The 23,873-nt window shown below is 67.6% G+C and overlaps 2 protein-coding genes across 12 annotated transcripts; one reads left to right on the plus strand and one right to left on the minus strand.

Annotated features, from left to right (window-relative positions):
• Positions 1–673: 673 nt before the first annotated feature.
• On the minus strand, positions 674–2,248 carry POLR2L (RNA polymerase II, I and III subunit L). Its single transcript, XM_082340778.1, has 2 exons — positions 2,020–2,248; positions 674–949 (listed from the first exon to the last, which is right to left on the minus strand). Exons 1-2 carry the CDS (start codon positions 2,112–2,114, stop codon positions 841–843), a joined length of 204 nt encoding a protein of 67 aa, XP_082196904.1. The 5' UTR covers positions 2,115–2,248; the 3' UTR covers positions 674–840.
• On the plus strand, positions 1,042–22,249 carry TSPAN4 (tetraspanin 4). Of its 11 annotated transcripts, none has more exons than XM_082340742.1 (11): positions 1,042–1,825; positions 7,191–7,286; positions 10,415–10,494; positions 13,093–13,274; positions 15,398–15,485; positions 18,065–18,256; positions 19,534–19,608; positions 20,500–20,601; positions 20,700–20,831; positions 20,904–20,987; positions 21,775–22,249. In XM_082340742.1, exons 3-11 carry the CDS (start codon positions 10,432–10,434, stop codon positions 21,841–21,843), a joined length of 987 nt encoding a protein of 328 aa, XP_082196868.1. In that variant the 5' UTR covers positions 1,042–1,825; positions 7,191–7,286; positions 10,415–10,431; the 3' UTR covers positions 21,844–22,249. The 11 variants fall into 11 exon arrangements, with proteins under 11 accessions (XP_082196868.1, XP_082196865.1, XP_082196863.1 ...); XM_082340739.1 differs by lacking the exon at positions 1,042–1,825 and adding an exon at positions 2,287–2,435; XM_082340745.1 differs by lacking the exon at positions 1,042–1,825 and adding an exon at positions 2,474–2,768.
• The last annotated feature ends 1,624 nt before the right edge of the window (positions 22,250–23,873 follow it).

A 23,873-nucleotide genomic window follows, 5' to 3' on the forward strand; every position in this document is an offset into this window, starting at 1 on the left:
AACCACACGGCCCTGCCCCCTGCCGGGCACCAGGGCCTGTCTGACCCCCGCCAAGGCGGCAGCTTCCCGTTCTGAGCCTCAGCCTGAGCCGCAACAGGACAGAGACCCCCGAGAGACAGCTCTCTGGCTGGTTCACAGGGTGGCACGTCAGTGCCTGGGGCACCGAGAGCCCGTCCAGCCCAGACGGCCAGCAGAGCCTCCTCAGGGCCCCTCCGCCCACTGTGGGGATCTCAGGGCTGTCTGTGGAGGGGGGCGGGCTGCTGGCCTTGGGTGCAGCCTGGAAGCTGCTGGCAGCAGCACCCTCAAGATGGGCGTCTGTGCCCACAGCGGGCACTCTACTCAGAGCTCAGAAGACCTCGAGGTTCTTTAGACACCGGGCGGGGCGGGGGGGAGGAGGTGAGGGCCTCTGTCCTCAGCCTAAAGGGCGCCCGGAACACCGCTGTGGGGACGCCAGCGCCCCCGTGCCCCCAACCCAAGCACTCCCGACATCTGTGCCTTGTGCCTTGTGTGGAGCCGAGCGCAAGCCCTGGAGGAAAGCAGCCCCAGGCTGAGCGCTTCCGTGGGGATGGCCCTCCCTCCTCCCAGGCTGTGAGGGCCACACCTACCCCCAGGCGGCCTCATGCTCGAGGCAGGACACAGGAATGGGCGGCAGGGAGTCCCACAGAGCCAGGCCAACTGTCAGGACCTCCTTCTGGCCCTCAAAAACATTTACTGGATGGTTCTTTCCAGAGAGGGAGACCCATGCCAACAGGGCCACGGGCACGCGGGCGGGCCTTGCTTCCGGCTCCCCACACATCCAGGGAACGAGCCGTGGGCGAGACGCGGCCTGCCGGGCCGGGGTCACTTCTCCAGGGGCGCGTAGTTGAGCAGCTTCTCGATCAGGTCCACGTGGGCCAGCAGCATGCGGCGGCAGCAGTAGCGCTTCAGGCCCAGCGCATCCAGGGCGTCCCTGAGGGCGAGGAGAAAGCTGGCTGCAGCCTGTTCGTCCTGGCAGATGGAGGACCTTGCCTCGGCTGCAGCAAGCCCTGCTCAGCTGCCGTGGGCTCTGCTCCCCATGTCGGGGAGGGAGACACCTCTCTCATTTTCCAGAGACGCCGCCCGTCACCCTCAAGGCTTCTGGTGTGCAGACAACGCGGTGGCTTGGGAAAGGGGAGGCCAGGTCGGGTGGCCCCTGCTTGGGGCATCCTGGGGAGGGGTCCCGTACAGGCTGCCAGCATTCACTTGCACTCTGGTCATTTCAGCAGCCTCCTCGGAACCTGGCGCAAATACTAAGGCCATCCATCGCTTCCCCATTCATCCGATACACTTGCACTAAGAGCCTACGCCTCCCTGGCACACCCTGGGACCCAGAGGTTCAAATGTGATGAGGATGGGGCTGTCCACACAGGGGCCCAAGGTCAGGCTCTAGTCCAGGGTAGAGACTCAGACAGGCACGGTGGTAAGTGCAGTGCTAAGGGGTAAGTAAGCACAGAAGAGGGACCCCCACGATAGCCTGATGATGAGGCGTATGTGGTCAGGAAGCGTGTCCTATGTCCTAAAAAAAGCCAGTGAGTCTGCAGCACACGGGGGTGGGCCTAACAGCGGGGAGAAGAAGTTAGGGAGCAGGTGGACAGAGGCGGCTGAGGGCTTATTTGCCGTGGAGGCGGCGAGACTCGCCAGGATACCTAGGAGTCCCCAGACAGCAGCAGCTTGACGCCCGACTCCCTCCCCTCCCCAAACTAAGGGGGCGGGGGGGTGCGCTTTCCTGAGAGCAGATCCGGAGAACAGGGATGGAAAAGACTCCGGGACTGATAGCTCCCCCGCCCAGGGTCACCTGGAATCTGATGTGAGTAGCCCCCGCCCCCGCCCTGCAGACTGGGACCCCCCCGACACCGGCCCGACACACCGACCCCGCGGGCCGGGACCCGTCCCCCCAGGCCCCTCAGGCCGGGACCCACCCCCCCTGCCCCGCAGGCTGGCGGCCCGGGGAGCGCTTCCCGACCGCGCTGGAGGCCCTCCCAGGCCGGCCCGGCGCCTCACCCCTCGGTGTACTCGGCCTGCAGCAGCCCCAGGTAGGCCTCCCACTTGTTGCCGACGATCTTGCCGCACGTGAAGCAGCGCACAGGGATGATCATGGCGGCACCGCAGCAGTCAGCAGCCAAACTCCTCGATCCTGCGGCGCTTCCGCCCTCGGCTCCAGCCCCGCCCCGGGCGCGCCCATGGCGCGGGGGGTCCCCGGCCGTCCGCCCTCCCTGGTGCCGTTGGCATCCGCTTTCCTCCGCGACGAGTTTCCGAGGCCCGTGCGGCCGCGGCAGGAGCAGGCGACGCCCCCCGCCTGCCACTTTGGTACATCCCGGCCTACGGCGTCCGGGCGGGGCCGTAAGGGCCCGGCGGCGGCGTTCGCGTTTCTCGTGTCCGCATGACTGACAGCTGCGCGACGAGCTGACGGCCCGCAGGTATAGCGCCCCCGGCGGGGATGCAGTCCGGGTCCCGCTGCCCGCGCGCCCGAGCCGGGCCCAGGCCCAAGCCGAGCCGGCGCGAATTTCAGGCCCCGAGCGCAGAGCCCGAGCCGAGTCTCAGCAACAAGTTGCGGGCCGGGCCGGGGCGCGGCGACCCCGCTGCGGGCGAGGAGAGCGGCCGACCGGCGGCCAGTGGGGACCAGGAAGGGGGGAGGGTCTCTCCACCTGGAGCCGCTGCCCGTGGACACTCGGGGGTCTTTGCGCTGAGTTTGGAGGACCCTCGGAGTCGCCGCCCAGCCCGATTGCCCCCACAGTAACGGTCCCGGCCCGGTAGTTGCCCGTATCCCTGACGGCGGGAGGGCGCGGTGCGAGTGACCCGGCGGGTGGCGGGCTCAGCTGGCCGCTCCAACCCCCAGCGCCGCTTCGGTCCGCTTCGCCCCTGTCCCTCCTGCCTTCTTCCCGGGGGAGGGGCTGCGAGGGGGTGCGGGATGGGGCTGGCTGCACCCGTCCCAGGCCAGGCTCTGATGAGTCGGGCGCCTGCGATCTGGGAGCGTCGGATCTCTGAGGACTGGGAGGGTGGTCAGGGGGTCGTCGTGGAAGTGGTGTCCTTTGAGCTGAGCCTTGACAAGGGATCCCGAGTGTGTGTGAAGGAGCAGGACAGATACCGGCAAAGGGGACCCATGGGCTGAGGCCTGGAGGCTGTACCTGTGGGAGAGAGTAGGTGTCGGAACTGGAGGTGATGGAGCAGGAGCCATGAAGGATTTAAAGGGAGGGGAGGCTGTGTCTCTGGAGATGGCCTGGGGTGAGCCCCCGATCCTGTGGCTGTGTGCCGTGAGAAGCAGGGAAGGCTCCCTGGAGGAGGTGAGCTTTGGGCTGAGGAAGGTGGATGTGTCTCACAGTGGCCCCTGTAACCTAGGCACCTATGCAGAGTCTGGGCACATTTGCTGGCCTGGGGCATCTGGATTTCTGGTTGGGGTGGGTGGGGCCTGACAGTCCTCTCAAGGTGGGTGACGGAGTTTGGATTTAGTTGAGGGGCAGGGAGATGGGGGTCCCCAGGGTCCTGGAGAGGTTGATCAGAGCTTCTGCCCGTCTGAAGTTTGGGCCCTGACAGCCTCCCCAGTGACGTTTGCCATCCCCCACCCTGCCACGTGCGGAGCCACGAGCAGAGGCCACCTCCCTGCCCAATGCCCCCCCTTCCCAGGCTGACGGGACACATCCTGTCCCTGGCCGGGGCAGGGGCCTTGAGTCACAGTGGCCTGGGGTTGGAACCGGGCTCAGCTGTAGAGGCTGCCGCACCTGTGGAGGTGAGGGAAACAGGGGAGGGATCTGGGATGCCATCTGGGTAGCTCTTCGGGAGCAGGAGCGGGTGTGGGCAGAAGGCTTCCTGGAGGAGGGGCCTATGGTCCGCCTCACCCTGCTCTGGCCCCAGAAGTTGTTTACTCCCAGAGACTGAGGGGCCCGAGAGCCAAGCTGACATTCCTGGAATTCTGAGAGCTGTGTGTAGATTGGGGGGAGTCTCCTCCCTCGAGCTCCCTGATTTCCCAGGAGAGGCCACGGGGAGCAGTGTGACTGCCTGTGTGCAGGCCCCCTACACACATGTGCACAGAGGCCCCTTGGGGCACTTGACCCTCCGTCTCCACACTGCCCTGGCTCAGGCCTGGACAGGCTAGACCTGAGGACCCAGAGGAGCCTCAGAGGTCAGCCCTGCCCCCTGCTCGGCTGGCCCCTTCGTGTGTGTGTGTGGGGGGGCAGGCTGGGGCATGGACCTGGCTCTCCTCAGGGTGGGCAGGGGCAGGAGGGCGCCCCGGGAGCCCAACACATGGGGTCGGGGGTAGCGGGGCCAGGCCTGCCTGCAGGGGCAGTGGGGTGTGAGCACAGATGTGGCCCAGACCTCTGGGAAGGGCCGGAGGTGGGGCAGGGAGAGTGAGGCGCTGGTTTTCCGAGAATGCGGTGTCCTGCCCCCAGGGGCGGGGGCACAGGGAGGGAGGGCTGTACTCACATGTGGTCTGGAACCCAAGAGCCCTGTTTCCTGCTAGAGGAGGGTCACTTCAGGGCAGGCAGGGGACAAGGGGAAATCAGTGATTGAAGTTTTAGCTGCCGAGAACCTCTGGCCCTGAGTGTTGTCCTGGAAACAGGCTGGGAGTCAGCTGACCCTGCCCCCTGGTCCTGGATTACAGCCTCCGCTTCCCCATCTGTGAAGCGTGGGTGGAACCAGACGCTGCCCAGCTGGAGGGTCCCCATACTGGCTGTGTGGGCCTGGGGGTCCCAGGCTCAGCCCGGAGCCCCGGCTGCCTTGGGTAGACGTGTGCTCACGCGGTGGGGTGAGCCGGGTGCTCAGACGCTTCCCCAGGGTCCGACGGGGTCGCCTGCCTGCAGCACCTATGGTAACCCTCTGGGCCCTGGGGGCTGGGGCCTCGAGAGTGGTGGTATTTGCAGGCGTGATTGAGGCTGAGCTGGCCCAGCCTAACGACCCTGTGGACAGGCCGGGCCCAGGGCCTTTGGGAACGTGATCATGTGTTCGTCTGCCAGCCTGGCCCCACATGGGGCTCCCCGAGGGCACCGCTCAGGAGGGGGCGGGGGGGGGGTGTCAGCGCTGAGGTGGGCGCGTACACTGTGGGCACCGGAGAAGGGTGTTCCTGGGGCCTGGGGTGCGCGGGAGCTGCAGGCTGGTAGGGGAGGGCCCTGAGCTTGGGCTTGGCCTCGGTGGGCCCAGGGAAAGCCTGGGGGCCCCTCGGCGGCCTCTTCCTCGCGGACCCCTCCCCTGGAGGGGGTGTCTCCCAGCCCCAGGGACTGCAGTTTGGGTGGGGGGAGGTGGGAGGGTGTGCGGGCCGGAGTGGCAGCAGGAAGGCCGACACCACAGGCCTGTTTGTGTTGGCGGGGCCCTCCTGGCTCCTCAAAGCCGCCTCAGAGCCGGCTTGGCCTGGGGGCCGGGGTAGGCGGGCCGACTCAGCTCTCCACCCCGCGCTGCCCGCTGGGGTGTGCGCTCCGGGCCGGCCCGCTGCTGAGGCTCAGGGCGGCCACGCCACTGGGAGCTGCCTGCCCACCCCAGGCCTCCAAGGCCGCCAGGGCAAGCTCTGTTTCGGCGTTCGGGGAGGTCCTTCTCTGAGTTAGACCTTGGTCTGGCCAGGTAGGCACCCATGACCTCCGTGTGGCTCACGCTCCCCCAGGGTCCCCACCTGCCCCCGCCCTGGGGCCCCGGAGAATTCAGAAGGCCCAGCCTAGGGCTGGCAGGCTGCGGGAGGGTCTGTCATGGGGTTCTCATTCAGCCCCATCCCGATTGCCGGCTGCACGTGCCATTCCGGGGGACGCAGGCCTGTCGGAACCTGTGCTCAAAGGAAGCCCGGAGCAGGGAATGGGGCAAGGAGGCTTCCTGGAGGAGGAGGCTGGGCCTGGGTGAGGGAGAGAGCCAGCCCGGTGCTGTCGGGCCCTGCACCCATACCCTGACCGCAGGCTTGTGCCTGGGCTGCCCGAGATGGGGCTGGGGGCCCCGGACTCATGCAGGGGCGCTGTGGGGGCCGGAAGGCGGGGAGGTTATTCATGGAGGGTCCAGGGGTGCCTTTGGGGTGGGGGCCAGGAGGGTGGGCGGCCGTGAGGGGTGCTGGTGGAGCTGCCCAGTAGGGCCTGACGGGGAGGCCCGTCCCCCCGACGCCCGGGTCTGGGGGTGCGGGGCGTGCAGACGCAGCCTTGGGCCTGGAGGGTGGTGGGCTGCGATGCATGGTCCTTTGCTTCTGCGGTGTGGCTATGGGCTTTGGGCCCCTCAGTTCCTGGGGAGGGGGTTCATCAAAGAACATGGGAGGGGCACGTCCCTCCCACTCATTGCCCTCGATGTGTCAATGGACCTGAAACCCCTCCACGGACGCGTCTTTCCCAGGCACAGCGGTTGCTGGGGGGGCGGGGGGGGTCCCGGACCCTGGGCCCACGTGCCTCCTCGCCCCACCGTGGTGGGTGCCATTCGTCCCCCTAAATGAAGGGACAGGTCTCAGGTTGCCGGGGCCTCCACCCGCTCAGTGGCTTCATGTCTGCCCCAGGTGTGGGTGTGAGTGGACCGGCTGGCAGTGGGCTGCCCACGAGGGCATGGCTGTGAGGGGGTGGGCATGTGCCAGTGTGGCTGTCCCCTCCTGCCCCTGGGCCGCTGGAAAGACACCTGCCCCATCCCCAGGCTGCAAGGAGCCTCTGGTCTGAGGGGTGAGGTGTGAGGGGCGGGGCGTGTGAGCTTGGGGCCCCCCCCACGCAATCCCTGGCTGGTAGGGGAGGACAGAATCCCCCTTTGAGCGCCAACGGCAGATCCATGGGCCCCGTGTGAGTCATCGCCTGCTGGCTCCCTGGGGAGAGCGTAAGGCTGGTGGCTCATGGCATCTGTCTGCTGGGAACCCAGGAGGGCGTGGGGTGCCGAGCACCTCGGGATGAGTGGACAATGCCGGCTGGTCTCAGGGCTCCAGGACCGCTGGGGGCTGGATGGTCCTCAGTCCGCGTGTGTGTCCACATCTCTGGACATGTGTGTTCTCTGTGTGCACATCCCCATGTGGGCACTCTTGTGTCTGCCAGGGCATCTCAGAAGGCTGAGTGACCAGAGGGTGGGGATGCAGCCCCCTGGTCTGGGCCGCTGGTTGGTGCTCTGGTCCCCTGAGTCTGAGTGCACCACCACCCAGCCCCCAGCTGCCCCTGCAGGGACCCGGTCCTGAGTGGAGAGCCCCACAGAGGCTGGGGATGAGGTGCAGCTCGGCCTCCGTTCTGCCCGTCTTCCTTCCACAGAGCTCCGGTTTTGGCCTTGCTGACTGCTCACCTGCCGCCTGGCCGGCCGTCAGGGGCGCCGGGCACCGCCTGCCTTCTTCCCTGCCACAAGCCCAGGTACGTCGCGGCCCGTGGGGCAGTGGGGGCAGCGCTGGGTGGCCTCCTGGTCTCCCCCACGCCTGGCCCAAGGGCCTTGCTGGCTGGATACTCTCCTGGTCCCGGGACAGCCCGAGGCTGAGCCAGCCAGCTGTCACCCTCTCAGCATGTCTCACCGGGGTCCCACTGCTGGAGGAACGGCTGGACTTTGAGGACAGGTCCCTGGGCTGGCTGGGAAGCGCCCCACTTGGTGGCCTTGATGTGCTCACGTCCTCATTGCCATCGTCCCTGGCATGCTTGGTGGTTTTCTGGTTTAATCTCAGCTCAGACTCAGGCTCACCTGAGGTGATGGGTACAGGTTTTAGAGACAGGAGAGGGCTTGGCAGGAATTTGGGGGCGTTGGCATGGTGTTGGCTGAGTGAGGTGGGGGAGAGGGCAGCCTGGGTGCTGGGCCCCATCGTGGGAACACGGGCCGGCCTTCCACCCCTGTCCTGAGCTGCAGTGTGATGAAGCGGAGGACGGGCAACGGGGGGAGGACCCCACCCTTGTCCTCAGAGGCCCTGCCCTGGGGCCAGGCTGGGGAGACAGGCACATCCTTCAGCCCTCCTCAGCCCTCCTGTGTCCAGTGTGCATGCTGAGCGCAGGCCCTCTCATGCATTGTGACTCTCGGGGCCCTGAGTGTCCATCCCTGGCTTGGGCGTGTGGGGCTGGCTGAGCTGGGCCAAGGGAAAGTAGCCAGAGGCTGCTGGAGTTCACCAGGATCTCCAGGGGTCACCGGCTGCCACTTGCTCTCTGGGCAGAGCTGCGGCCAGTGGTCTCTACAGGGCCCAGATGGGGGCCCTCCAAGGCTCACTTCTCTACTGGGCCCCTGGTGCGTGGTCACCGTTGTATCCCTTTCCAGGGGTCCAGACACGCCAAAGAATCCTTGGCGGAGGACAGGGTGGAGGGACTGTGGGAAGCCCCAGGCTGGCTGGCATGTGGGCAGGGCAGGGACGCTGGGGCTCTCCTGTCCCCACTCCCTGCCAGGGCCAGCTGGGCTCAGGGAGGACCTTGCTAGGACACCGCCCTGGGGGCTTGAGCTGCAGTTCTCCTCAGAGCCCGCCGGGGGCAGCGCAGGGCTGGTGCAGTGGTCCTCAGGGCCCCACAGGGCTGCCAGACCTCACTGGGCCCCCAGCCCAGCAGACATCCCCCAGACGTGCTACCTCAGGCACCTCTCAATCTCTCAATCTGTCACTTTGTCACTGACAGTCCTCCTCCCCCGCCCCCACCTTCCTCCTCCTTCTTATTCCCCCACTTCTTTTCCTCTCTTCTCCCATCTGAGTTCTGCTGACCTTGGGCGAGTCCTTCCCTCTTTGGACTTCAGTTTCTGGGACCATCCTATGGTGTGGACGCCACCAGTGGGCGGCCTCAGTGACTGGGAAGACCCAGTCCAGGGTGCGGGGTGCATCCAGGCCTGCGGCCACTCTCCGCCAAGCCTGGCTCCCCTGCTGAGCTGAGAGGCCCAGGGCAGAGGGCGAGGAGGCACCTGGGCCCCGTGCCGAGGCCCTCCCCACGCGCCCCAGGGCCCCCACCAGTAGGTGGGCTGTGGAGGCACAGCTGAGGGGAGTCTCCCCCCGTGACTTCTAGGCTGCTCCTGGCGCCTGTCTGTCTGCACGGCAGCACGTGTGCACACCACACCGCCGGTGCAAGGGGCCTTGGAGCATCGTGTGTCCCTGTCACCCGGCTTGCGTGGATGTGTCTGGGAGGGCCTGGTGCCAAATGAAGTTCAGGGCCTCTTGGTCAAAAATCATGGAGAGTTTCAAGACAGTGGCAGCAGAGCGTCAAACCAGAGAGGGGGTCCTGTGTGACATGTGTCACGGGCACATGTCACATGCCGGTGAGGCCGGGCCTGCTCCCTGCCCAGCGAGATGGGACCATGGCAGGAGGACAGGGGGGCCTGCGTGAGCTCTGGGCCTGGAGTGGGCCGCCAGCCTTGCATGCGGCCTGTCTCTGGGTGCCCAGTGATGACTCCTGCACTCCTGTGTGTCCGGCCCCTCCCTTTAAGTCTGAAAACCTCCCCTTATGCCTTGCAGAGTGACCCACCCTCTGGGCACCCAGGGTGCCCCAGAGCACCCTCCCCGCTTGTTCTCCCTCGCCCTGGCCCCTCTGAGGGGCTTGTCCTTCAAACCGCAACTCTGCTCCTTCTCCCAGGACCGCCCCCCAGGTTGGATCCCCCAGGCTGACCCCCGTCCTATGTGAGCTGCGGGAGCTTTGGGGTCCCCGCGCAGCGCTCGCTCAGCCCAGGGTGGGCCGCTGGAGAGTGTGCACCCCGGTGGGTTCCAGCTGCATTCCCCGCGCTACTTCGATCTGGGCCGGGGGCCCGGGCCGGAGCTGCCGCTAGTCGCCACCAGACAGCAACTGGGTCACCCCTCATTTGCATAGCGCTTTGCGTTTCGCTTGCGGTCGGAGGCCTCAGAGCCCAGCCGGCAGCGGGGTCCCGGCGCGCTGCGGCTTCGGGGCAAGGCCCGGGCTGTCGCACCCGGGGCTGAGAGCTGCCTGGACGCCCGCCCGTAGCCCCCTACCGCGCTTCCCGGGCCGGGCGGGGAAGGGGAGGGGAGAGCGAGGGGCGCCGGCGCGGGCCGAGGGCCGAGGGCGGCGCGGGGACACCGTCCGGGGGCTGCGATTGGCCGGCGCGGGGCGGAGCGGTCGGATCTGAGGGGCGGGGCGGCGAGGCGGGGAAGGGGCGGGGCGGCGAGGCGGGGAAGGGGCGGGGCGGGGGTCCGCGCGGGGGCGGGGCCGGCGCGGATTGGCGGGCAGGCGGGCGGGCGAACGCGGGGCGGGGCCGGGGCCGGGGCTGTGGCGGGCCGGCCGGTGTCCCGGGCCCGCCGCGGGTCCGAGCGGAGCGGTGCGCCCGGTGCCAGCGCGGGCCGGGGCGCGGAGCCTGGGGCGGCCCCGGCGGCCCCGCGCGATGCGCCGCTCGAGCACGGACGAGTCCCCGTACCGGCGCAGCCCGTCGCCGCCGGGCAAGGAGCCGGGCTTCGCGCGCGGCGGCCCCTTCTTTGGCCTGCACGCCAACCCCGGCCCCAAGGCGGCCCAGGCGCGCTACACGTCGCCCAAGGGCAACAAGTACGTGGTCTTCTACTTGGACCTGTCCTTCATCTTCCTCCTAGAGCTGAAGCGCTGCAGCATGGCGCGCGGCTGCCTGCAGGGCGTCAAGTACCTCATGTTCGCCTTCAACCTGCTCTTCTGGGTGAGTGGCGGCGGGGCCCCGGGGTCGCTGCTCGCGCTGGAATGCGGGGGAGACACCCGCGACGCAGACTGGGGGGTGTGCCTGGGGTCGCCGGGGGCCAGGGCTGGACCGGCCCTTGGGGAGGGTTTCCGGTGCCGCTGGGGTCCGCCGGGCCTCTGCGCTCTGGGCGGCCGCCCCGCGTCCTCTCCCCTCTCTGTCTCTTCCTGAGACCGGCCGTGTCCCGCACCTGCCGCAGGTCGGCGTGGGGCCCTGCGCCTGGCCTCTACCGGGTGTGAGCCCCTGTCTGTGCGCTGAGCCGCTGGTGCCTTCCCCTCCGGCCCCTTCTCTCCCTCTTCGTGGGCGCAGACCATGTCCTTTCTGCACTCGCCTCCCCGGCAGACCGGCCTCCCTGGCTCCAGGGACCGCACTTGGGGAGGGGCTGGGCGGGGCGTGGGGGAGACGGTCCCCAGCCTCCCGAAGCAGGGAAGGGAGAGGGAGGGTGTGTGGGTGAGCCCTCCGGCTGGACCAGACCCTGGGAGGGATGAGCAGTCGGCAGGAGACCGGGGCTTCCATAACTTTTGCTGAGGTGGGTTGGGTTTGCTCAGAGGAGGTGCCTGTGTCCAGAGTAGAGGTGTTGGCGCTACAGGGTGGCCCCCGTCCCCCCAAACTGGAGGACACAGTTGCCACCCAGACCCAAACGGCAGGGAGGGTGTTGGGCTCGGGCTGTGGCAGGTGTCACACCTGACCACCTGGAGCACGCCTGGCCAGGCCTGGGCCCCACTGGCTGGGCTGGGGGAGGGTTGGTGGAGAGCTGATGCCAAGGTCACTTCCTGCTCCCACCCTTCTGCCACAACTGGGAGTGAGGGGGCGTGGCTTTCGCTCCGGCCTGGGCTCTGGACCCCAGAAGGAGGCTGTCAATTGTAAGCTCATGTGCATGAGGTCCAGTTAAGGCGAAATGCTCAGAAACCGGGGCCGCATTTCTGCACATCCTTTCTCTCCTGGACCCTGGCCTGGGAAGTGGGAGGGTCGCTGGGAGGGGTGGCCAGCCTGGGAGGCTCCTGCCCCAGTTGCCCCCTCCCGAGGCAGTCACCCGAAGAGTTGTTCTCTGCAAGGGGCTCCTGGGAGGGGCAAGGCCCGGGCCCAGAGCGGAGGAGCCCCCCGAGAGACCAGGAGCCAGCAGCAGAGGTGGGTACAGCTGGAGCTGTGCCCAGGCATGTGCAGAGGTGACTGTTTTCTCTTGGCGGGGGACACTGACCGATGCAGTGGGCGCAAGTGTAGTGAGCGGTGGGCTGCTGGCAGGGTCAGTGTGCCTTAGGGCAGTGTGACAGGAGAAGGCTGCAGGTGACAGTGTGACCAGAGCTGGCAGCCGTAGGTGTGGTGGTGGGGAGCAGTGAGGGTGGTGGACTGACTGGGGGATGGGCAGTGGGTGTGGGGGATGGTCCCAGGTGGTGGGCAGGACCTGCTTCTCCCCTTCCCTGACCTCCCCAGTGACCCGGGTACCTGCTTGCCCGGAAAAGGAGAGGGGGCCCCTCGAGGGGGCCTGTGCCCTGAGAGCAGCCCACCCTAATGGGCCCCCAGGCTGAACTGTGTCTGCCCTGTGAACCCTGAAGGAGCCTCCGTACCAGCTGCAGGGCGGACGCACTCCACTGATTCCTGCCGTGGATGATGTCCTCAGCCCAGGAAAGAACAATTCAGGAACCCCCTGGGATCCCCTCCTGGGCTAGAAAATCCAGTTCCCTTTTATTATCCAATTACACTCCCCAGCCAAGCAAACTGGGCCCCTGCCAGTGTGCTGTCTTGGCCTCTCCACACCCCACCTTGGTGCCCAGCGGGGTTCGAGGCCTGGGGGTCAGAGCGGGGACCCACGGGAAACACGCTGAGGCCAGGGGTGGTGAGCATGGTCGAGAGGCTGGCGGGACGTCCATCCCTCCCGGTCCCTGTGCAGGTGTCAACTAGGCCATTGCTGCTGGTGACAGAGGCTGCAGGTGGGTGGGGTGGGGTGGGGCTAGAGCACCCCTTCCCCGGGAGCCTGGCTCGTTTGCTGTCTGGGGGTGCGGAGTCCCCGCAGGAGGGGTAGGTCCCCCCCCATTTCCCACTTGGGAGGAGCTGAGGCGAAGTGGGAATGAGGATCCCGGCCCGTGGACCTGCTTGGAGGTCAAGATGCACTGACCTCCCTGTGGCTTCCTCCTGCCCCCCAGCCCCTGCCGGGCACCCCTTTCCTTCAGGAGTCACCTCAAAGCCCCCACTGTCCACAGGCAGACCCCCGCAAGGCCCTGTCACCCACACCTGGCCCCATTAGGCCCTGCACGCCGGGCAGGTCTCCCTGCCCGGGCCTAAGCTCGCCTCCTCCAGCCACGCCAGCCCGCCCCTCCCCCTCGGTCCCCAGTGCGGGCAGCGCCCCTGGCTGAGGATGGGGGAGGGGCGGGCTCTGAAGTTAATCGGCTCTGTGTGCCCTGTTTGCCGGGTTTTCCCTGGGGGCTTCTGGAAGGGCAGGGTTGAGGCCTCCAGCCTCGGGTACCAGTGGGGCTGGAAGACCTCACGCATCTGTCCTGGTCCTGCGTGGCCTGTGGGTCACTGGCCCATCTCGGGAGAGGAAACACGCCCGCCCGTTGTCACCAGGGACTGCAGCTCGGGTGCCCTGAGACGGGGAGCCAAGAAGGTGCCGGCGGGCAGCAGGGGCACCCAGGGGAGGAGAGGCCCAGGTGCCGACCGACACCCAGACCTCCACCTGCCCTCCTGCGGCAGCCAGGCCCTCACGGGGCAGGGACAGCGCCACTGGGGACACAGCTGCCCTCCTCCAGGTGTGCACAGGTGGTGGGCCGCTTCGGGCCGGGGTCCTTGGGTCAGCGGTGTCTCCCGGTGAGTAGGGCTGTGTGCGGGGGCGGGGGCTGAGCCGCCCCTGGGGTGCTCTCCCTCCCCCTCTCCAGCTCTGGGTGGGTGCTCAGGGCTCCCCCAGGGGCAGTTTCTGTGGCCCCAGGGGTGGTCTTGTTGGTCTGGGGTGGTCCTGGGCAGAGGCAGGGCTGGCTCTGAAAGGGGAAGGTGCTTCCGGGCTCCGTGGCCGGGGGGCCGCACCCAGGCCTCAGCCGTGTAGCCCAGCCCGCACCCGCCCAGCTGAGGGCCCGGCGCCCTGCTTCCCTGGCGGGGGTGCCTCCTGGTCTTGCCTCTGGGCTCCTCCCTGCTCCGCCTCCCCCTGCAGTGTGGGCAGGGTCTGTGTGTGTGGCTGGGCCGGGGGTCGAGCCCTGCCTGCCGCCCAGGCTTCTGGGCAAGTCCTGCCCTCCTGGGGTCCTCAGTTTCCCCAGCAGCACCACAGGGGGGCCTTGGTTTTCCCCTTTGATGAGCTACAGACCGAGGCCTGGCCTGCTGTCGCTGGCCTCTGGGCAAGACGCCCCGAGACTGGTGGAAGATGCTGGCAAAGGGCTGTGCAGGGCTGGGGGACCACCTCCCCCAGCCCCGCCGCAGTCGGGGAAACAGGCACGTGCAGGGTGCCCTGCTGGAGGTCACGGTGCAGGGCCGGGGACCTGCAGACCTGACCCCGTGGCTCCTCTTGGCCCCAGCCTTCTGGAGGTGCTGGGGGCGTCTGTGTGTTCTGGCTCCGGTTTCTTCCTGCAACAGGGTGGGGCAGGACAGTGGGGGTCCTGCTGCCTGGGGACCCCGAGCCGGGGTGGGTGGGCAGCCCGAAGCGGGGGTCCTTGGCCGTCCTGGTCAGGTCAGGGGTCAGGATGCCACAAGATGTCGGCCCTGCATGAGCATCCATTTCTGAATCGTCCCACTCCCATTAGGAAGTTGGTGGCAGCAGTTGGTCGGGGGCCCTGGGAGTTCTGTCTGGGGCAGAGAGGTGTGGCCTCAGCCACTAAGCGGGGCAGGGGGCAGGGGGCAGGGGAGAGGCCTGGGGGCCCGGCCCCACCTCCCCATCCGAGGCCCTGCCCCCTGTCTGCTCCCCGGCTGCCCTGGCAGGGCACCGCTCCTCCTCCTTGGACACCAGCCTCAGGGGGTCCCTGGTCAGTGGGGCCTCCTCCCTGATGGGCTGGAGCCAGTCCTCTCATCTTGGAGCCTGGGGGGATGTGGGGCTTGCTGGAGTTTAAGGAAACTAATTACAGTCAGTTGCATAGATTTCAGTGGACAGCTTGAGGAGATGTCACCTGGGGAACGACATCCAGCCAGGATGGTCCCTGAGCCCCTGCATTCAGTGCCCCCAGCCCCTGCCTTGGGCCCTTGCAGACCTGACTTCTGGCGCAGGGGATACATTTTGCCATTCTTGAACTTCATAGAGATGGGTTCTCCCCGTGTCCTGTGGCTGTTCTTGGCCGGGAGGGGCGTGTCACCCCACCATGCCCGGCCCCCACCCCAAGATTGTGCAGGCTACCGGGGGAGGGGCTTCTGGACACAGGCTTGGCCCCTGTGGGCACCCAGCCCTCCACCCCGTTCCGAGGACCTGGCCAGCTGCCCGGCCATCTGCCACCCTGAGCCATGTGGCTGGAGGGGCAGCAGCGGAGGGCCGGCTGGCACCCTCCCCACATGGGCCTCACCAAGTGGCCCCACCTGCCAAGACCTAGGCCAGCCCCCAAAACGTGTGGACAAGAAAAGAGCAGGAAGTGGGGAGAACATGCCAGGCGATGGGCTGGGTTCCTGTGGGGACAGGTGGGCAGGGTGTGCGCCCTGGCGGCCGCAGGGATGGGGGACCCCGATGGGTGGGCTGGGCTCCTCTCCCAGGCTGTCGTGGGGTTGGGGTCTGCTCCTGGGCCCCGCCTGGGCCTCTGTCTGGCCCAGGCAGCGATGAGCGGGGCTGGGGAGGTGCAGCGTGGGACACGGGGAGGGTGGGGTGGAGTCCCGGCCGCCCTGTCCTGGGAGGGACCTGGAGTGCCCAGCCTTCCCGGGACTTCAGCCCCACCTGTCCTGAGTTTGATGTTCTGTCTGGGTCTAACAGGGCCCATCTTCTCCTGTACTCGGAGGCTGTAATTTTCCTGGAAAATGTTTTAAAAGCTGCCTACGCAGAAACAGTTTCTAAATTACAGGTAGTTTTATTAGCCACGTGCATGCATCCCGTTAGCGCTGAGTTTCTGGTGACTGGATGTGCTTGAACAGGGGGCGCCTGGGGCTTCGGGGCAGCATGTCGGTGACGTGTGTGCGTGTTGTGGGTGAAACTGTGTGATGGTGAGGGACGTGGGCTGTGTGTCCGCGTCACAGTGCGTGTGACGGCAGCACCTGGGTGACAGCCGGCGGGTGTCTCTCCTGCCATCTCGGAGCCGGAGGTGAGGATGCTTTGTGGGGTCTTAATTGAAGAAGTCTGTTTGCACCAAGGCTGGGGGCAGCGCCCAGCCCCTCCAGGATACCCCCGACCCGGACGCCCCCCTCCCCCCCGCCGCCTCCACAGCGACTTTGCCGCGGTGTCCTCCCCGTGCCCTTCCACGCGTCCCCACGGGGCCAGGGAGCTCGGAGGGGCTCATTTTCCTGCTGACAGGAGCCATCCGCGCCGCCCTTGAAGGCAGAGCCATCTGGGCAGCCGTTTGGTTTTAAATAACAATTCTCCTCTCTGCTCAGAGGCAGCCCCACCCACCCCGCCGGGGCCCTGGCCTGGGGGCTCAGCCCGGAGACGTAACCCTCCCAGAGGGGGTGCTGCTGGGCTCTGCAGGGGACGGACGTGTGTGGGCTGGGCGAGGGCCCAGGACAGCCTGGCCGGTCGCTGTTTCCTGCAGCCAGAGTGGCCCGACTTCAGCTCCCTCCAAGGGGAGGCTGCCCCCACGCTCACCCTCCCTGGCCTCTGCCCCAGGGTCCCTCCCCTGCCCCAGTCCCGGCCAGAGGCCAGGGGAGCGCTCTCTTGGCTGCGCAGGTCTGCAAGGGCCCCACTGGCTGCTCCCAGCTCCAGCCTTCCCCCGGCGTCCTCGGAGCGCCCCTGAGACCGGGGACAGCCCCTCGGCTCCCCGTTCCTCACCTGCAGGCCGGGTGGGAGGGTTGAGGGAGCCAGCACCTGCCCCAGCCTCTTCTGTGTCCCATCATGGCACGCCCTGGGCAGGTGTGGGTGCCCAGCGGCGCTGGTGGCCGGTCTTGCTCCCTCACGGTGGCCTTGCCGGCGGTCAGCACCGTGGACAGCGCTGTCCCCGCACCGCTGGCCGGGGCCTGCCACACGGGGGTCATCCCCATCCCACAGGTGGGGGGCACACACGTCTCCGTACAGCCAGCAGGCCCCACCATAGCTGGGGCTGTGCCCAAGCCCAGCTCTGGGGTGAGGCTGGATCCTCTGGGCCGTCACCTGCTGCCAGTGTCCCCAGCCTGGCTGCTGGTCCCCCCGCCACCGCCCCCCACCCCGGGCACATGCCCAGAGCTGCAGCCCCCACCCCGCCCCGAGGAGGGCTCAGATGGGCAGGATGAACAGGCCAGGGCACGAGAGCCCCGTCCTGTCTGGCGTGCTTAGCGCTGCCACCCAGGCCCCACCCTCAGCCAGGAGCATCCAGAGTGGGTGGTTTATAATTTTTAGACAGAAGCTCTTGTTTTGGTGGAAGGTGCAAAGAGGGATGGGGTGGGGGTCAGAGAGGAGCGCTGTGTTGGCCCTGAGCTGACCGGACCCCCATGGGGGGTTATCATTCCAGCCCGGGGGCTCTCCTGGCCCGCTCAGCCAGCCCCGGCGAGGCCCAGAGGGACCTTAGACGCCAGCAGGAGGCCTGGGCCAGAGCCCCTGGCGCCCGCCCACCCCTCGGGGACCCCGCGGCTGCCCCTGCTCTTGGGCTGGGAGCTGCACCACCGCCCCCCCGCCCCATAATTGCAGTCTCCTGCCGGCCAGGCTTCACGCACGGTGTGTGCTCCCTGGTGGGTTAGTGAGAGCGGAGCAGCGTCCCCCATCCCCACCCCTGTAGCCAGGGCTGCCTGCTGGTGGGGGCGGGGAGGCGGAAGTCTCCTCAGGCAGGGGTCTCAGGGCCCATCCGGCCTGAGTCTGGGGTGGGGGGGTCCCTGCCAGGGTCAAGGCCATATGTCGAGGAGGCTCCTGGTCCCGGGGGGTGCGGGGCCCCATGTGCTGCCCAGTTCTGAGTGGGGCAGGGCCCCCAGGGCTGCCAGCCCGTAGGCATCAGTCCCCAGGTGGTCTCCTAAAGCCCAGGTTGCCGTAGGTCCAGGGGCTGGTCAGCCATGTGGGGGGGCTGCCCGCCCGCAGCCCGGCCCTGGACACGTGCTCCCGTTTCATCTGGAGACGACCCAGAGGCTCAGAGCCCCGGGGGCTGGAGCCACAGCGCCCTTGGCGGCCGCACTGGCTCGCCCCTGTCCCCCGAGGCCAAGAGCCGTCCCCGGATTCATCGCCGCCTGCCCTTCTCTGCCTCTTCCTACTGTTTTAATCGATTTTTGTGATAATGAGCAATTACGAAGTTCAATAAAAGCTCCAGTGGTCGACGGGAGGGGGCCAGGGAGCGGGCCGGCAGGGGCTCAAGGGACTGCACCTCCTAGGGGACAGCTGGGGCCGAGGGCGTGTGGGGGGGATCCAGCCCGGGTAACAGGACAAGACTGGGAGGTCAGCAGGGCAGCGAGGGTGCCCGGGGTCTGCCACAGGGGTCTGGTGGGCTTCTCACCTCCTGCTCCCGCTGTCCCTCTCGCCCTGTCCGGGGCCCAGCTGGGCGGCTGCGGCATCCTCGGCGTCGGCATCTGGCTGGCGGCCACGCAGGGGAACTTCGCCACCTTGTCCTCCTCCTTCCCGTCCCTGTCGGCCGCCAACCTGCTTATCGTCGCCGGCACCTTCGTGATGGCCATCGGCTTTGTGGGCTGCATCGGGGCCATCAAGGAGAACAAATGCCTTCTGCTTACCGTGAGTCCGGGGGGAGGGGCACGCTGGGCGGGACGCGGTGGGGGGGGCCGGTGCGCGGGGGAGGCCTCCCCTGACGGACACGGACACCACCCACACGTGTGCCGGGCAGGGCCCCTCCGTCTCCTCCAAGACCCCCTCTCCAGCTCCTGTCCCAGCCCTCTTGGCCCCCCAGGACCCTCAGCTTTGGAGATGGATTTAGAGGTGGGAACGTTAATCACAGATAATGGAGGAAAATGATCCCTGGGCCGGGCTCCCTACCTATTAGTGTGCCCAGCACAGAGGCCTCTGGCGGCCACCCAGGTCCTAAATCACCTGCTTCAAATGGGGCCTTTGTCACGGGTGGGGCCTCCAGAGGGTCTCAGAGGGCACGTCCCCAATCTGTGCAGCTTCCGCAAGTGTCCAGCACGTTCCAGATGTTCCCGTCGGGGCTTGGACCCCCCGGAGCAGCGGGTAGGGTGTGGCTTCGGCCCCTTGGACGAAGGAGGAAGCTGGGGTGCGGGTGGGGCCCCGACCCTGGCCTTTCCCACAGGGTGACTTGGAGTTCGGAGGCTGGTGCCTCCTGGGGCAGCGTGGGCCCAGGTTGAGGGGGGACAAGATCGGGCACCCCAGGAGAGGACCGGGCCCGCTCCCCTGGCACTGTCCCTTCTCCCCACTCTGTCCAGGGGCCCCATGGGGCCAGTGGGGCTTCAAAGAGCGGTGTGCCCCACTTACCCTGGCTTCTGGCCCCACTCCCCCGCCCTCCTTTCTTGGGGAGCGACGTGGCGGGAAAGGAGGTGCCGGCAGGCTCCACTGCTCAGCCCGGTCGTGGCGCCAGGGCTGTGCCTCTGCGGGTGCCCGAGTGGAGTCTGCCACCCTGTGAACGGTCTGAGCAGTCAGGGGTGGTGGCTCCTCCAGCTTGGTCCTGCTTGAGAGGGCACTGCCCCCCCGGCTGCCCTTGGGGACATGACCTGGGGGCTGGGGGTCACTGCAGTTGGACCCACTCCCTGGATGGGGGCTCCCGGGGCGTCGCTCCACCTGGCTGCCCATCACAAGGACACAGGCGCAGGCCACACGCGTGTGCTTCAAGGTGTGAGGCTTGTGCGCAGAGGTCGGGCGAGAGACGACGGTCTCCATCCCCTGGGATGGAGACGGGAGGGTTCCGAGGGAGGTGGGGCAGCACGAGGGGCCTGGTGGTCTCCAGGCTGCAGGCCTGGCTGGGGGCACGTGTCTGAGGTTTGCGGCCCCGCCCCCGGGGGCAGTGGGGGGCCGGCTCGCTGAGGCTGCCTCCTCGCCCTCAGTTCTTTGTGCTGCTGCTGCTGGTGTTCCTGCTGGAGACATCCCTCGCCATCCTCTTCTTCGCCTACACTGACAAGGTACCGCTGCCCCCGCTGCAGGTGTGGGTGTGGGCGCTCCCCCCTGCCCACCAGCGAGGGCCAGGTGCTGTGGGCGGCGAGGACGCAGGAGGGGCTGAGAACCCAGGCCAGGGACCCCCAGCTCTGCGTGCACAGACACTGGGACGCGGGCCGTGGGTGTGCTTCTAACTGCAACCCCAGGAGGCCAGGCCTGGAGGCTCCGGAAGGTTTCTGAGCTCCCAGGTGGCCCGGGCTGGGTCCCCTGCTCCTGTCTCAGCTGCGTGTCAGCTGGAGGGGAAAAATCTCCCATCCCCCACTCCCATACAGTTGTTCATTTACATAAGCGAGGGCTCATTTACGTGTGTTTTATTCTCTGGGTTATACTCCAAGACTGTTATTTTTTGCTCATCCTGTTTGGCTTTGGCGGCTGGAGCTCTCAGTTGGCTCCCGCGTCCCTGACCTGCCCCTCAGAGCACCTCCCTCCTCTCTGGTGCTAGAAGACACTCCAGGCCCATCTTGGGGGTTCCCTGCCCCAGCCCTGGAATCGGCCGTTTCTCCAGGGAGCCTGGTTCCTTTATTGGAGAACGAATGCTCTTAGGAACCAAGATCTGGGCGCTCTCGGTTGGCAGCACGGAGCCGTGTGGGTTGTAACCGGTGTGTGCAGACACAGCCCCAAGGGTTTCTGTGCCCGACCGTCTCCATCTGTACATTAGCTGACGTGTCTGACTTGGATCCCGTGCTCGGCACCACGGGAGGCCCAGGGAAACCTTGGGGCAAAGGCCAGAGCCTGGTGGGGGCTTCTGGGAGGAGGTGACCGCAGGGAGGGGGACAGAAGGCACAGGGGGCCGGGGCGGGCGGGGGTCTGGACGAGGTAGGTGGAGCTGGCCGCTGGGTGGCCCCGCCGTCCTGCAGATCGACAGGTATGCACAGCAGGACCTGAAGAAGGGCCTGCACCTGTATGGCACCCCGGGCAACGTGGGCCTCACCAACGCCTGGAGCATCATCCAGACAGACGTGAGTCGGGGTGTGGCCGGGGCGTGTAGGTGGGGGGCGTGGCCGGGGCGGGGATGTGTCCCCCTCCTGCGCACAGTCCCAGCCCACCCCTCCCGCAGTTCCGCTGCTGCGGGGTCTCCAGCTACACGGACTGGTTCGAGGTCTACAACGCCACGCGCGTGCCCGACTCCTGCTGCCTGGAGTTCAGCGAGAGCTGCGGGCTGCATGCACCCGGCACCTGGTGGAAGGCGGTGAGCCTGGCCCCGGGGACTGTGGGTGGAGGGCCGGCCTCGCAGCCCCTGTGATGCCTGCTCTTCCTGCAGCCGTGTTACGAGACGGTGAAGGTGTGGCTCCAGGAGAACCTGCTGGCCGTGGGCGTCTTTGGGCTGTGCACAGCACTGGTTCAGGTACGCGGGGACCCACCCCAGCCCCGGCCCCGGCTACCCAGCACCTGTGTGACGGCCCTGAGCCCAAGGACAAAGCAGCAGAGGAGTGTGGGGCCCCACGCGGAGGTGGGGCTCACAGGGGATAGTCAGGAACGATGTCCATGGGGAGGTGACCTTGGATGCCTCAGAGGGCAGGCCGCCCCGGACTCCCGAGCAGAGGGCCCTACCGTCTCCTTGTGGGCGGAAGCACAGACTGGATGCCGCTGCTGAGGGCCCACGTGCCAGCCCCACTCCTGCAGGCCCTGCCCAGTGGCCATGGTGGGCGGTGGTCACAGGACTGCCCAGTGCAGAGTGAGGTGGGCGGCCCAGGCCCTGGTGTGAAGTCCAGCCAGCCCGCCCCTGCTCCCCAACCCCCATGCAAGACCCGAGTGCCGGGACCCTGGGGGAGCTCGAGGTCAAGCAGTGTCAGGGCAGCCCCCGTTTTTGGGGTGCAGACAGGGGTCCCAGACAAACACTCCCTAAGGGATGATGGCAGTTTGACAAAGAGGCAGAGGGCAGCTGCTGGGGGCCTAGCCTGGAACCCGTAGGCCCTGAGACCACCAGCTGAGCCCAGGGTGGCCAAACCCAGCCCAAAGGGAAGGCAGGTCTGGGGCTGACACCAAGGGGCCCGTGGGGGGCAGGCCCTGCCCGAGGCTGCCCCAGGGAAGGGGGCTCCAGGCCACCTGGGAAGCTGTGGTGTGGGGTCGGGGTGCCTGCTGCGGGCTGTCGCCCCTGGAGCAGCCCTGCCCAGCCCCGCCTCTCCCCACAGATCTTGGGCCTGACCTTCGCCATGACAATGTACTGCCAGGTGGTGAAGGCTGACACCTACTGCGCGTAGGCTGCCAGCTGCCCGCCACCCCTGCTTCGCTGCCGAAGGACGTCGCCCCTGGGGAGATGACCGTGTCCCCACCTGCCTCTCCCACTACAGGACCTCTCACCAGCCCAGGCATGGGCACGGGAGGAGCAGGCAGCCAGCGCCCCCAGGGCTCCCAGCCAGGCCTGTGAGCGCGGCCGCGCGGCCGGGGCTGGGGCCGGGAGGGGCTTCTGGCGCTTCTTACACCCAGGCGTCCTCCAGAGCAATGTCTTCCCCCGCAGCCCTGTCCCGGGCAGGGGGCTGGGGTGGGAGGTGAGGGGTTGACCACTGGTCCTGGTGCTCGAGGCGGGTCTGCAGCCCCGTCCACCCACATTCCACAGCGGGGCCAGGGCCGGCTCTGCGTGGGTCTTAATAAAGTGTGTGGGCAGCAGCCCCCCAGCCGTGTCTCTCACTGCCCTGACCCCGGGGGGGCCACACCAGACAGGCCCTGTGTGGCCGTGGGTCCTCCGCCCACCGATACCGGCCTGGTGCCCGAGTGGGGCTCTGGGATGTGCGCGGGCCCAGCGGGGGGAGCTCCCTGACCAGACAGACGGTGGCCCCTGCGCCCGCAGAGGTTGGCAAGAGAACCTCAGTGAGGCTGGCTCAAAGCCGTGTCAGAGAACGGCCCTGAGCCTCACTGACCCACCCATGGCCCGTGCTGCGGACACCCCTCTCCTGATGTGGGGTGGCCCCCATCCAGCCTCAGGGCCTCCCCCTCCCCCAGGGGTGTCCTCCCAAAGTGGAGCTCAGCTCCATCTTTCCTGTTCTCTATTCCTATTTCGTTCCTGGGAACTTTGTCCCTTAAGTGTCACTCACGGATTTTGCAAATAAGTAGGCTGTTGGCAGCGAAGCAGTTGTCACAAGGCCCAGAATCAGAGAAACGGTCAAACTGCGTCAAACCACCTCAAAGGTGGGGCGGGGCTTCCTGAGGACACGACTGATGGGAAGTGAGGAGGGTGGTGGGTCTGGGGGTCCAGGCTGGGGGATGGGCCCCTCCCAAGGGCCTCACTAGCTGTGGGGCATCTGACCCCCCAAATGGCACCCCACACTCTTTCCAGCCCGTACGCCTGCCGGCCCTGTGGCCCCACCCCCTCTGCATCCTTGCTGTGTGGCAGACCTGCCTGGTGACGCCTAGCCAGGCACTGACCCCGGCGCAACCCAGACCACCAAGGTGCCCAGCCCCTCCTGGCCCTTGGACCCCCACCCCACGCCCCACTGGCCTCCCCAGTCCTCACTCCATGGAAGCCACCAGAAGGCCGGGGACCGTTCCAGCAGAAGTAACAGAGTTAGCGAGCGGTTCACACACCAAAACCAAACCGTTCTCAGGCACCACAGCAAACAAGCAGGAAGGAAGTGAGCAGAGTCCAGCCAGGCCATCCCCCCAGCCCTGCCAGCGCCCTCTGCCCTCTGCCCAGGTCCCCGTCTGCACCTCTCCAGCTCCGCTTGGTGAAAGCCACTGCTCGCCTGTGCTCAGTCATCCCCGCGCGTCTCAGGCGCAGACTTGCGGACACCAGACCCTCACGCCCAGCCCCGACTCAGCTTCTCTCATGGCCCCCGAGCTGCCTTGGCAGCCCCGGCTGTGCTGAGGTCCCAGTGGGACACACAGGGCCTGTTTAACCCGGGGCCAGCCCTGCCTGCTGCCACGCGCTGGCCCGCGCCTCCGTGGGGTTCCCAGGCCCCCTCCCCCTTCGCTGGTTTCCCCGTCCTCCAAGCCTAGGATGAGGAACCTCCCAGGCACCCGGCATCCGGCCACCCAGCTGGCTGCACGTCCACAGACACCGAGCACGCTGTGGGCCCACAACTGGCCTTGCCCCCTCACGCCCCAACTCCTGCAGACCGCCCCGCACCACAGCCCAGCGCCCACTCCCGGTGCGACGGCCTCCTTGCTCCCCTCCCGAGCCGGCCTTTGAAGCTGTGGGGACCGGCCTACAGCCCTGCCCTTGGGACCACAGCCAGGGGTGCAGCAGGCAGCGTGGGGCTGAGGGCCTTGGGGAGACAGGCTGGCACAGGCAGGT

Source organism: Balaenoptera borealis (assembly GCF_965194805.1).
Source record: "Balaenoptera borealis genome assembly, chromosome: 11".
Taxonomy (NCBI): Eukaryota; Metazoa; Chordata; class Mammalia; order Artiodactyla; family Balaenopteridae; genus Balaenoptera; species Balaenoptera borealis.